Source organism: Mobula birostris, chromosome X (genome assembly GCF_030028105.1).
Source record: "Mobula birostris isolate sMobBir1 chromosome X, sMobBir1.hap1, whole genome shotgun sequence".
In the NCBI taxonomy this organism is placed as follows: domain Eukaryota; kingdom Metazoa; phylum Chordata; class Chondrichthyes; order Myliobatiformes; family Myliobatidae; genus Mobula; species Mobula birostris.
Genome location: NC_092402.1, coordinates 65403372 through 65416084, shown reverse-complemented (window position 1 = coordinate 65416084; position 12713 = coordinate 65403372). Strand labels below are relative to the sequence as shown.

The window sequence follows — 12713 nt, the reverse complement described above, 5'->3', positions numbered from 1 at the left end:
ACGGTTTTGACGTCTGACAGTGGTGACAAAACACACTTTATTTTACATGACATGTAGGAGTTGTATACAGGAGCCATCTTGTTTTCCCTCTGTTGCTAGCTGCCTCTGGCCTCTACTGAAAAATGCACAAATTTACATCATAATTTAAAATAATTCTTTCTACACAAAAGAAAGTGTTGACACATCATGGTTGTGACAGTAGCAACATCAATAAATATGTAAAAATTATTGAAAAAATAGCAAACTTACAGGAGCTTGTTTGACTTTGTTGCATTCAGCAGATGTGGAGGCTGGAGAGGGGATTTTATTGCTTTTTTTAAAATAAATATCTGACGGTGTTTACAAAAACTTGGGACACACTTTGAGCAACCACAAAATAAAAGTATTGTTGAAAATTCACTGCTTTTAGTTTTAAAGAGGTTTTTCACTCTACTCTTTCATCTGGTGTATATATATATATATATGTGTGTGTGTGTATATATATATATATATATATACACACACACACATATATATAACATTTTAAATGATTTTTTTCACACTTTTTTAAAATCCAAATTGAAATGATAATCTCTTGTCTGAGGACAACTGATTTTGTGGGTACTGGGCTATCATATAATCTATAAAATTAAAAACAAACATAAGAAAAAATGTTGTATTTGTGCAAAAGACCCTCAGATGATCAACCCTGATCATTTTAAATAAGAAAATGTTAATCATTTTCAATGGAATTAGTACTTTTCTTAGTGGGCCATGTTTTCAAAGCCTCAAGAATCAGTGCTATACAGTACAAAAAAAATCACACCTTTTTCCTGAGCTTGATCAGCAATATCCACCCTGATTCTTCGGTTCTGCAACATCTAAAACAAGAATGAAAAGTACAACTGAGAGTAACTTCGTATAAGAAAAACAGCCAGTGGGAACAGTCCTAACCTTGCCTTAATCTGCACAAAATCTTGTACAATTCAAGAATCACTTTGAACAAAGGCCAAAAACATTGGGAAAACTCAAATTTGAGGGTAAGGGACATTTTAAAAGATTACACCTCAGAAAGTAAAAGCTAAACCTGGGAGGTGTTAAGCTGTCTACAGACATTACAACCAGAAGAATAATAATTGAGGCACAAAGCATTGCACTGAAGAACATGGCCACTGCATTAAGAGGCAAAGAAGTACTACAAGAACAAGAGACAAAGTTGCAAAAATTTCCTCTCCCAGGCAAAAACCTGAAGAACATAATCAAGTGAAAAGTTTCTGAAAATGAAGAAAATTGCAGATTTTGTGCAGGAATGAGTAAAATGGAAGTTTCAGACGAAGGCTAAACGTTAAAATCGATCTCTGGATCGCACACCATGACAGGAGCTGGCAAACTTAGGAGCAGAATAACTAGAAAAGAAAAAAAGGGGGCATTTCTTGTTTCCCACTAAAACAAAACAAGCTCTCTGGTAGAGAATGACATGAGGCAACTGAGGCAAAGATTGGACTGATGGACTATAAAATGCACAACTCAGATTAACTTCATATAAGAAATGCAACCAGTGGAGGAATTCTCATCCTTGCCTTAATCTGTACAAAATCATTAGAACTGGGAGCACTGACAAGAATTAACATCAATGCTTATTTTCTTAAAAAGCAGCATAGGAACTATTGCTCAGCTAGCCTTTAGTGCATGTGGGTAACTTATGGGAAAGTATGCTAAAATATGACTACAAGTGCCTTAAAAAAGTACTCAGCCTCCATAACTATTATCACATTTTAATGTCTCAATTTCCAAGTCTAAAATATATTGAGGTAGGATTTTTAAGCTAACCTACAAAACATTGGGTATCATGTCAAATCAAAAGAAAAAAAAATCCAAAACCTGTCAACAATTTACTGAAAATTAAAAATGAAAATTGGAAAACTGAAAAAGTATTCATCCCCTTTCTAATACTACACTAACTTTCCTGAGGTGCAATATACATATTACCTTACCAACTCACCCAATTTGTTGATGTATTGCAGAAAATTGGAGGATCACCTGCTTTGAGTGAATTCATAAGAATAAATATCTCCTCTCTCTGTAAGGCCCAACAGTATGGTAGATTTTCAACAGGCCAAACCAAAAAGAAGACAAAAGACCATTCAAGACAAGTTAGGAAAATGATAATAGAGAAGCACGATCTGGGGAGGGGATAAGAGCATCTCAAAGGCACTGAACATACCTTGGAGCTCAGTGAGATCCGTCATGAGAAAGTGGAAAAAATATGAAACCATAGCCATACTGGCTAGGTCAGGCTGCCCTTCTAAACTTAAGATGCCGGAGAAGAATGGCACTTGTAAGAGAGGCTATTGTGACACCAAAAGTCACTCTGAGTGAGCTGCAGATGTCAGTGGCGATCAAGTTCATTGCTCCATAATATCCGAGGCCTTGCACAATAGTATATTTATGCCAAGGAAGAAAATCTGGCTTAAAAAAAAGCATCTACTTACCCACAAAGACTATGCAAAGTATCATTTAGAAGATAATGTAAAGATGTGGAGGCGCTGTGGTCTGATGAGACAAAAGTAGAGCTTTTTGCCTCAACACTAAGCAGTATGTATGGTGTAAACCTAATACTGCACATCAACCAAGTAACATCATGCTATGGGGATACTTTTCAGCAGCAGGGATGGGAAATCTGGTCAGGATTGATGGGAAGATGAAGGTTGCTAAATTCAGAGAGAGCTTACTAGCCTCTGCCAGAAAGCAGGAAGTTCGTCTTTCAGCAGGACGATGACCCAAAGCAACCATGGAATGGACTCAAATGAAGAAAATTGATGTCCTTGAGTAGCCCTGTCAGTCTTGACCTTAACCTGATCAAGCATCTCTTGGCAAGACATCAAGATTGCTGGCCCCTGCTGCTTCCCAACGAACCTGGCACAACTTGAGCAATTTTGCAAGGAGGAATGAGTAAATCTTGCTCCATTACCCTGTGTAAAGCTAATAAAGATTGATTCAAAAGGACTACTGTCTGTAACTGCTGCTATAGTTCAACTTGCATCTACCATACTTACACCCCTCATCCAATCTTCTATGTTCCAACAACTATCCCTGTCTTTTGGGCTCTACTGTGGGGGAAAAAAGGTGATACACAAATAAAAATTCTCAGCTAAATTTAACAAAATCCCTGGTTGTAATATTCATTTAAGTAAACAAAGGGTGGGGGCTGAAGACTCTTACAAGGCACTACAGATGTGGTTCATCATGAATTTATTGGCGTTCTGAAGAAATGATGGATCTTCACTTCCAGTAGTGGACATTCTACAAAGATGATGCATTCTGATTTGAGCAAGCAATAAGTCCATAAGGTGGGAAAAAATGGATTTTAGAAAAAAAAACTTTTGAGGTGCAGTGAAAATTGGCCAAGAAATCAAAAGGTGATTCTTAATGTTGGTTGATATGGTGTGACACCACAAAACAATAAAATAAAAATAAAGCCACTGTTACTTAGAGAATGAGTAGCTTGGAGTTAGCATTGAAAATAGTTTAATGGTGCTAAAAACCGATACCATACACATTAGATGTAACATCTCGCATTCCTAATCAGCTTCAATACAAACAATAATGAATGGATTCAGAAACTTGGAATACCCTGGTATTTTAACAGAAACATGACACATTAAAATTTTGAATACATTTACTGTACCTCTTCACTGAGACTCAAAGCATTCATCAGCGATTCCACATCATCAAACTCAGCATAACCAAATCCCTTCAGTCTGTCCTGGTTGGTGGACTCTCTTGGCAAACGCACAGCACTGATCTTTAAGTACAAAACATCACAGCAAATTATACATCCATCTTACTATACACAACTTCACAAAGCTATATTAAAACCAAATACTTTTCATGAAGTGAATTTATCAAACTATACATCTTCCAACCTTCCTCCTGAAGTGTGCTCTCTCCAAGGATTGGGTCAAAGCTCACCAACTTCCCTCTGGTGTCACATTAAAACTGATCACTGTGCATAAATGTCAAACAGCAAAGTGACAGTAAAGAGCATTAATTCTGCCAATATTCTCATGCGTCCAGGTATTTATCACTGACTTGGGCACAAGTAGAGCAGATACTCCTGCTGCTATTTACTGCTTTATATAGGAGACCCCACAACACAGCCATTTAGGTAATGGAAATTTACCCTTAGAGAGTTCACAAATTACTACCCAAGAACGTGAAAGATGGAATAAAATTTACTTTCAAACAAAACTTGTGAATAAAGGTAAAAATACAAAGCATAATTTTTTCCCAAACTTACATTCTGCAGATTTCCTCCTGTTTGCGTTTCCTGACCTGGTTTTGTGTTATGGAAAATTATGACACATACTGTTTTCAAAGAACAGAACCATCCCATAATGCAGGGGTTACCTGATATACTGAGTCACCATCACCCTGCACCATCCATTTCATTATGTAATCCTTCCCATTTTCTACCACCTCACACATCTTTTTGTTTTCTCCTATCCTTTTTAATTTTGTTTACTATTAACCTTTACCAGACTCGTGTTATTCTGAAAATGTTCAGTTTTTATTTTACTAGAAATCTTTTTCATCATGAAAAAAGATTTAATTCATTGGATACAAAAATCAGATTGGAAAGACGAAATGACAATGATCTATTTGTACTGTTTGCCTCAGAATCAGCAAAGTCCTCCAAATGTTTCCTCCAAAACCAAGGAACTAATTTCAAAAGTGAAATTACTGTGAGGAAAACATTACAATCACTTGAAGGCATGACTATCATAATTCGGCACCATTTTACTCCTTGTAATTGTGCATTTTTGATACATTCAGGATTTTTACATTACTTAACACAGAAATAATTTTATTTCCCTAAAAGTAGCAACATACTTGTACCAAGTTGCTGTAGAATTGTCAACTCTTCATAACTACTCCATACCTCAATCAGGTAGCCTACAATCTTCATAAAGGGGTAAAAACCTTAAACTTTCAATAGTAAAAGCCAAGTCTAACACTGACCTCGCACAACAATGAGGCCAGAAAATAGCAACCCCTAACTTATAATAACATTATGGCCTTCAGTAAATTTACCAATGCCTTCATTTACTTACATTCATTCCATGGAAGAACTTGCGGATGGACTCTTCAGATACATCATAAGGCAAGTTGCCCAGAAAAGCTGTGTATGGTGGCTGCTTAGGAATACGGTTCATATCAATATCTGGTGCTCGAGCTGCCCGAGGTGCTGTTGGCAGTAATGCCCTATTAATGGCAGGCTTGTAAACATCATCATCAACACCAGGCCAAGCAGTGGAAACTACCAAAAAGAGCAAAAGAAACATTAAGCATATAAAAGGTCCCTCCAAAAAACACATTTTTAAAATACGCTGCATCTGATATTACAATTTTTCAAGATTAAAATGCATGTATAGGAATAGATGCAGTGTGAAAGATAGAAGCAGTGGTGGTCATAACAAGGAACTGCAATGTTTAGTCTGCTTTGACGTTCCCCAGGTTTCTGTAGTGGTCATAAAGATCACCAGCAAATAGCTTTTGCTGCCAGCTTTCCTGACCAAAAATTATATAATAATTAAAAATTTCAAAATATGATTTTTTAAAAAAAGTCACTTCAGTTGGTTGTTTTGGCTATTGTGAAAGGAGATAGCCAATAATTTGCCAATTAATATTTCTTTGTTAATGAATCAAAGTTCTGGACTTCCTATACACATTATTTTTATTTTGATAATTAAATACAAACCAAAGCACATTAAGAATGAAATTTCCTGGTTGCAGCAATCAAATAATTAAAGATGGGTATCTCCCAGTCACATTCCAAAATTAGCTCCGATCACAGAATGTTATAACTCTTTCCAAACAGTCTCTCCTTTAAAACTGGAGTTTAGATAGTGAAACAAGATGTTATTGGTTTGTCAATTTCACCATTATTGGATATTGCCTGATGCTGCTGTTCAATATTCCTGGTTTTCAAACACAAAATTGTAATTCACTGAAGCATTTTATGAAGTAAAAAAATTGTACAAACACTTTGATTTAGGTGGTGAAGTTTAAATAACTAGCTGTTCGTCTAGCTGGGATCGTTAAGTTATTTCCTAAATGGGTATCCAGAAGCAACAATATGGCCTTCAAAACTCCATTACATAGGTTGGCCAATCACGAATGCTATTGTCAAGAGTAATGGAAAGTAATTATCAAACATCAGAAATTCTTTAGTTGCTTGATGAGCAAACTAAATGTGTTAAAGCACTGCCACCATCTTTAAAATAATTTCAAGGGATTATGGACACTTCAACAAATGTTTATTGTCTATCCCTAATTGTTCTCCAGGTGGTGACATGGTGCCTTCTTGAACTGTTGCACTCCAAGTGTTGAAGATTTGCGCACAATCAACCTTCCAGGTCTCATCAGACCCAAACAGCATTTCTAAATTGAAAAGAAAAATCAGTTGCTGGAAATACAGAAGAGTACTCAGCCCAGGCAGCATTTGTGGAGAAAGGAAAAACAATTAACATTTCAGGTTACTGATCTGTCATGGGAGAAAACTTAAAACATGTTTGATCTTGATGTAGCAGAGCAAGGCAGGCAGTGGAAGAAAAAAAAAGTATCCCTTCTATTTCAGAATAACCAATGAGGTTAAATTAACTCAAATCCAGATTACATAGAAATGGAAACTCAATTATACTTTAATCTTGACGAAGTCTGTTAAATTTTTTGTGTACTCAAAATAATTTTCTAAATTTGAGTCTCATTCATGTTTCAGTAAACAACTGGAACACCATTCTTCATCCAACATTTAGCAATGCCAAACAAACTGTCCAATATTGGCTCCTTTCAAACTGCAGCTGAAAGATGAATGGGAGTACACAACCTTTAGAAAGAGCTGCTGACAAATTGCTTCAGTTTTTTGACTAATACTTAGAAAGGGAATTACAGTGGCATGTAAAAGTTTGGGCACCCCTGATCAAAATTTCTGTCACTGTGAATAGCTAAGTGAGTAAAAGATGAACTGATTTCCAAAAGGCATAAAGTTAAAGATGACACATTTCTTTAATATTTTAAGCAAGAAAACTTTTTTTTATTTCCATCTTTTACAGTTTCAAAATAACAAAAAAGGAAAAGGGCTGGAAGCAAAAGTTTGGGCACCCTGCATGGTCAGTACTGAGTAACACCCCCTTTGGCAAGCATCACAGCTTGTAAATGCTTTTTGTAGCCAGCTAAGAGTCTTTCAATTCTTGTTTAGGGGATTTTCGCCCATTCTCCCTTGCAAAAGGCTTCTAGTTCTGTGAGATTCTGGGCTGTCTTGCATGCACTGCACTTTTGAGGTCTATCCACAGATCCTCGATGATGTTTAGGTCAGGGGACTGTGAGGGCCATGGCAAAACCTTCAGCTTGCGCCTCTTGAGGTAGTCCATTGTGGATTTTGAGGTGTACTTGGGATCATTATCCTGTTGTAGAAGCCATCTTTTCATCTTCGGCTTTTTTACAGATGGTGTGATGCTTGCTTCCAGAATTTGCTGGTATTTAATTGAATTCATCCTTCCCTCTACCAGTAAATGTTCCTTGTGCCACTGGCTACAACACAAGCCCAAAGCATGATCGATCCACCTCCATGCTTAACAGTTGGAGAGGGGTTCTTTTCATGAAATTCTGCACCCTTTTTTCTCCAAACATACCTTTGCTCATTGCGGCCAAAAAGTTCTATTCAAAAGGTTCAAAGGAACATCTATTGATATTAAGGGAGAGGAGGTGTTGGGAGTTGTTAAAATACATTTGGACGGATAAGTCCCTGGGGCCTGATGGAATATTCCCCAGGCTGCTCCACTAGGCGAGAGAAGAGATTGCTGAGCCTCTGGCTCGGATCCTTATGTCCTTGTTGTCCACGGGAATGGTACCGGAGGATTGGAGGGAGGCGAATGTTGTCCCCTTGTTCAAAAAAAGGTAGTAGGGATAGTGCTAGTAATTACAGACCAGTGAGCCTTACGTCTGTGGTGGGAAAGCTGTTGGAAAAGATTCTTAGAGATAGGATCTATGGGCATTTAGAGAATCATGGTCTGATCAGGGACAGTCAGCATGCCTTTGTGAAGGGCAGATCGTGTCTAACAAGCCTGATAGAGTTCTTTGACGAGGTGACCAGGCATATAGATGAGGGTAGTGCAGTGTATGTGATCTACATGGATTTTAGTAAGGCATTTGACAAGGTTCCACACGGTAGGCTTATTCAGAAAGTCAGAAGGCATGGGATCCGGCGAAGTTTGGCCAGGTGGATTCAGAATTGGCTTGCCTGCAGGAGGCAGAGGGAGTACATTCAGATTGGAGGGTCGTGACTAGTGGTGCCCCACAAGGATCTGTTCTGGGACCTCTACTTTTCGTGATTTTTATTAACGACCTGGATGTGGGAGTAGAAGGGTGGGTTGGCAAGTTTGCAGACGACACAAAGGTTGGTGGTGTAGATAGTGTAGAGGATTATCAAAGATTGCAGAGAGACATTGATAGGATGCAGAAGTGGGCTGAGAAGTGGCAGATGGAGTTCAATCCGGAGAAATGTGAGGTGGTACACTTTGGAAGGACAAACTCCAAGGCAGAGTACAAAGTAAATGGCAGGATACTTGGAAGTGAGGAGGAGCAGAGGGATCTGGGGGTACATGTCCACAGATCCCTGAAGGTTGCCTCAGAGGTAGATAGGGTAGCTAAGAAAGCTTATGGGGTGTTAGCTTTCATAAGTCGAGGGATAGAGTTTAAGAGTTGCGAGGTAATGATGCAGCTCTATAAAACTCTGGTTAGGCCACACTTGGAGTACTGTGTCCAGTTCTGGTCGCCTCACTATAGGAAGGATGTGGAAGCATTGGAAAGGTACAGAGGAGATTTACCAGGATGCTGCCTGGTTTAGAGAGTATGCATTATGATCAGAGATTAAAGGAGCAAGGGCTTTACTCTCTGGAGAGGAGGATGAGAGGAGACGTGATAGAGATATAGAAGGTATTAAGAGGAATAGATAGAGTGGACAGCCAGCGGCTCTTCCCCGGGGCACCACTGCTCAATACAAGAGGAAATGGCTTTAAGATGAGGGGTGGGAAGTTCAAGGGGGATATTAGAGGAAGGTTTTTTACTCAGACAGTGGTTGGTGCGTGGAATGCACTGCCTGAGTCAGTGGTGGAGATACACAGATACACTAGTGAAGTTTAAGAGACTACAAGACAGCTATATGGAGGAATTTAAGGTGGGGGGTTATATGAGAGGTAGGGTTTGAGAGTCATCACAACATTGTGGGCTAAAGGGCCTGTAGTGTGCTGTACTATTCTATGTTCTATCTAAACAAGCCTGATGCATTTTGGAAACAAGTCTTGTGGACTGATGAAGTTAAAATAGAATTGAAAGACTCTTAGCTGGCTACAAAAAGCACTTACAAGCTGTGATACTTGCCAAAGGGGGTGTTACTAAGTACTGCCATGCAGGGTGCCCAAACTTTTGTTTTGGGCCCTTTTCCTTTTTTTATTTTTGAAACTGTGAAAGATGGAAATAAAAAAAGTTTTCTTGCTTAAAATATTAAAGAAGTGTGTCATCTTTAACTTTATGCCTTTTGGAAATCAGTTCATTTTTTTTCCCTCACTTAGCTATTCACAGTAACAGAAATTTTGACCGGGGTGCCCAAACTTTTGCATGCCACTGTACTTAAATGTTCCTTTCAAACTTTTCCTATTAACACACATTTAACCACAAGCAAAATGGATCATGAACAGTGCCTCAGGTTCTACCAAGCACATCTCCAAAACTGCAGTAGATACATTCAGGTCTGTACCATGCTGGAAAACACATAGCTGCTAAATGCACGAGCTACATCACCTGACCCTCCATACCCGCTTTGCCAAGCAAAAGTGCACATTCTCTGCTCAAGACTAAGAACAGGTTACTATTCAAGGAACATGTAGATAATATACCCATAACTTTTTCACTCAGGAAGAAGTTGCATAAACAAAATAATCAATGCCATTTTAATCCTTTCTGATTAACTCTTTTCTGGGTTGATTTTCACATCTTCCATATGTATTCACAACAAATTTGCTAACTTTATTGTTTTAGATCTGCTGTGCAAGTATTAGCTTACTTTGCTGATACTCAACTTAGCTACATGAAACAATGTCTATGACAAAGTGCTGCACAGACTCCTAAATTGTTTCATAGTGCTCTTAGCACAGCCAATTTTTCTAGCTTGCCTGCATCAAAATTTCAATGAACAATTGGCAATTTGCAACTTTTTATCCCTCCCCACCCCACCCCCACAAATTCATTAAACATTTATAAAAACATGGAGGAACAAAGTGAACAATTCGAACAGTAGCTTATTCCTTTCACCAGACTGATTTCTAGCATGGGGAATTCCTATAGGACAAATTAGTCAGACACTGAACCTATATATACTCTGCAGTTTAGAGGAACAAGAGGCGATTTCATCAAACTACAAAATTCTTTCAGCTATTGACCGGGTAGATGAGGAATGATGTTTCCCCTGGCTGAGGTAGCCATTACTGACAGATAGGACAAAATTTCTTCAACCAAAGGGCAGTGAATCTTTGGAATTCTCTACTTAAGGGGGCTGTGGAGACACAGCTGCTGAATACAATGAAGGAAGAGCAGCAAATTTTGTACATTATAGACATCAAGGGATCTGGAGCTGATGTAGGAAAGTGCCACCAAGGTAAAATAACTGCAATGAACTTAGTGAATAATGGAGGAGGAACAAGTGGCTGAATAATCTACTTCCTACTTCTACTACTTATATTCCAGGGCAGAGAACACCGTCTAAAGGTAAACAAGCTTTCAGTTCTCAGACTATCAAAACTTTTAAAATGCTACACTTCTGCCATGAATACAAATTGGCTGAGTTCCACTTTTCAGTCTCTGGTGGTATGGCCAGCTATGACAATACAAAATATTAACAGAGATATTAATAGATTAGGTGAGTGGGCAAAAAGTTGGCAAATGAAGTATAATTTGGAAAAATTAAAATAGTCTTACTTTAGTGGTCAAACACTACAAAAAAGCAGGGATTTTGGAGGTCCTGAAAGGTAAAGCTTGCACACAAGTATAGCTGGAAATAGGGAAGACTAATGGAATGCTGGCATTCGTTTCAAGTGGGATGGAGCATAGGGAAGTCTTACGACTGTTGGGGATCATTCTGGCATTATGACATTATGGATAGCATAACTGCATTAACTAAAATAATTCTTCAAGAAATAAAACCTGTACACAATTTAATAGGATATTCTGACTCTGTCCCATTGAAACTACAGAGGTGACAAAAGATGAATGTTCCTACTTTCAGCACACTGTTAAAGGTATATACCTGCCTCTTAATCGACAGTGCAGGACAGATCTGTTTTATCTCTTAACCTTACAGCTTGTTATATGTTCATGATGCCATCCTTCAACACTAACAAAAAAGGAGTACATTTGGAGTGTACGACTTTTGGAAAAAACATCAACATTGGATAATAAAGGCTCTCTGCTAGCTGGGATGTGATATCATTTTAAATATGTAATTCTGTAAATTTACCCAAGATATTCAAAGCATAAAAGTAGGTGACTAAGACAAGACCATAAGAAAAAGTAGCAGAACCAGGCCATTCCGCCCATCGAGTCTGCTCCATCATTTCATCACAGCCAATCCATTTCCCACTCAGCTCCAATTGCCTGCCTTTTCCCCATATCCCTACATGCCCTGACCAATCAAGAATTTATCAACCTCTGCCTTAAATATACCCAGTGACTTGGCCTTTACAGCTGCACGTTGCAAAGAATTCCACAGAAGCACCACTCTCTGGCTAAACAAATTCCTCATCTCCATTCTAGATGGATGTCCCTCTATTCTGAGGCTGTGTCCTCTGGTCTTAGACTCTCCCACCACAGGAAACATCCTCTCCACGTCCACTCTATCAAGGCCTTTCACCATTCAATAAATATCAATGAGGTGACCCCTCATTCTTCAGAATTCCAGCGAATTTAGAGCCATCACACACTCTTCACATGACAAGCCATTCAATCCTGGAATCAGTGTCGTGAACCTCCTTTGAACCCTCTCCAGTTTCAGCACATCCTTTCTAAGATAAGGGGCCCAAAACTGCTCACAATACTCCAAGTGAGGCCTCACCAGTGCTTCATAAAGTCTGAACATTACATCCTTGCTTTGAAATTCCTCTTGAAATAAATGCTAACATTGCATTTGCCTTCCTCACCACAGACTCAACCTACAAATTAACCTTCAGGGAATCCTGCACAAGGACTCCCAAGCTTCATTGCGTCTCAGTTTTTTATATTTTCTCTCCATTTAGAAAATAGTCAACCCTTTCATTTCTTCTACCAAAGTGCATAATCATACACTTCCCAACAATGCATTCCGTCTGCCACTTCTTTGCCCATTCTTCTACTCTGTCTTTGCCACAAAGCCATCAATTCTGTCAACTAAATCATTGACATATAACGCAAAAAGAATCAGTCCCAATACCGACCCCTGTGGAACACTACTAGTCACCAGCAGCCAACCAGAAAAGGCTCCCTTTATTCCCACTTTTTACCTCCTGCCAATTAGCTAATGCTCTATTCTGGTCAGGTCACTCGTCTGAGTGTTACTGGTACCATGTAACCCAGTACTACCTGTCGTGTGGTCGGCGACTAAACCGGCTCCCCCGCCAGGCTTGCCTGGTGAGGAGTGTGGCTAG

At 38.8% G+C, this 12713-nt stretch overlaps 1 protein-coding gene across 2 annotated transcripts in view; it reads right to left on the bottom strand.

Annotated features, from left to right (window-relative positions):
- The window catches only part of eif4ba (eukaryotic translation initiation factor 4Ba), a 75809-nt gene that overhangs the window by 39699 nt on the left and 23397 nt on the right, over nt 1-12713 (bottom strand). For both annotated transcript variants that reach the window (XM_072249646.1, XM_072249647.1), the window contains 3 exons: nt 5094-5299; nt 3668-3784; nt 806-860 (listed from right to left, as the gene is read on the bottom strand). In XM_072249646.1, the coding sequence (XP_072105747.1) occupies nt 806-860; nt 3668-3784; nt 5094-5299 (378 nt within the window). The remainder of the gene's footprint in view (nt 1-805; nt 861-3667; nt 3785-5093; nt 5300-12713) is intronic.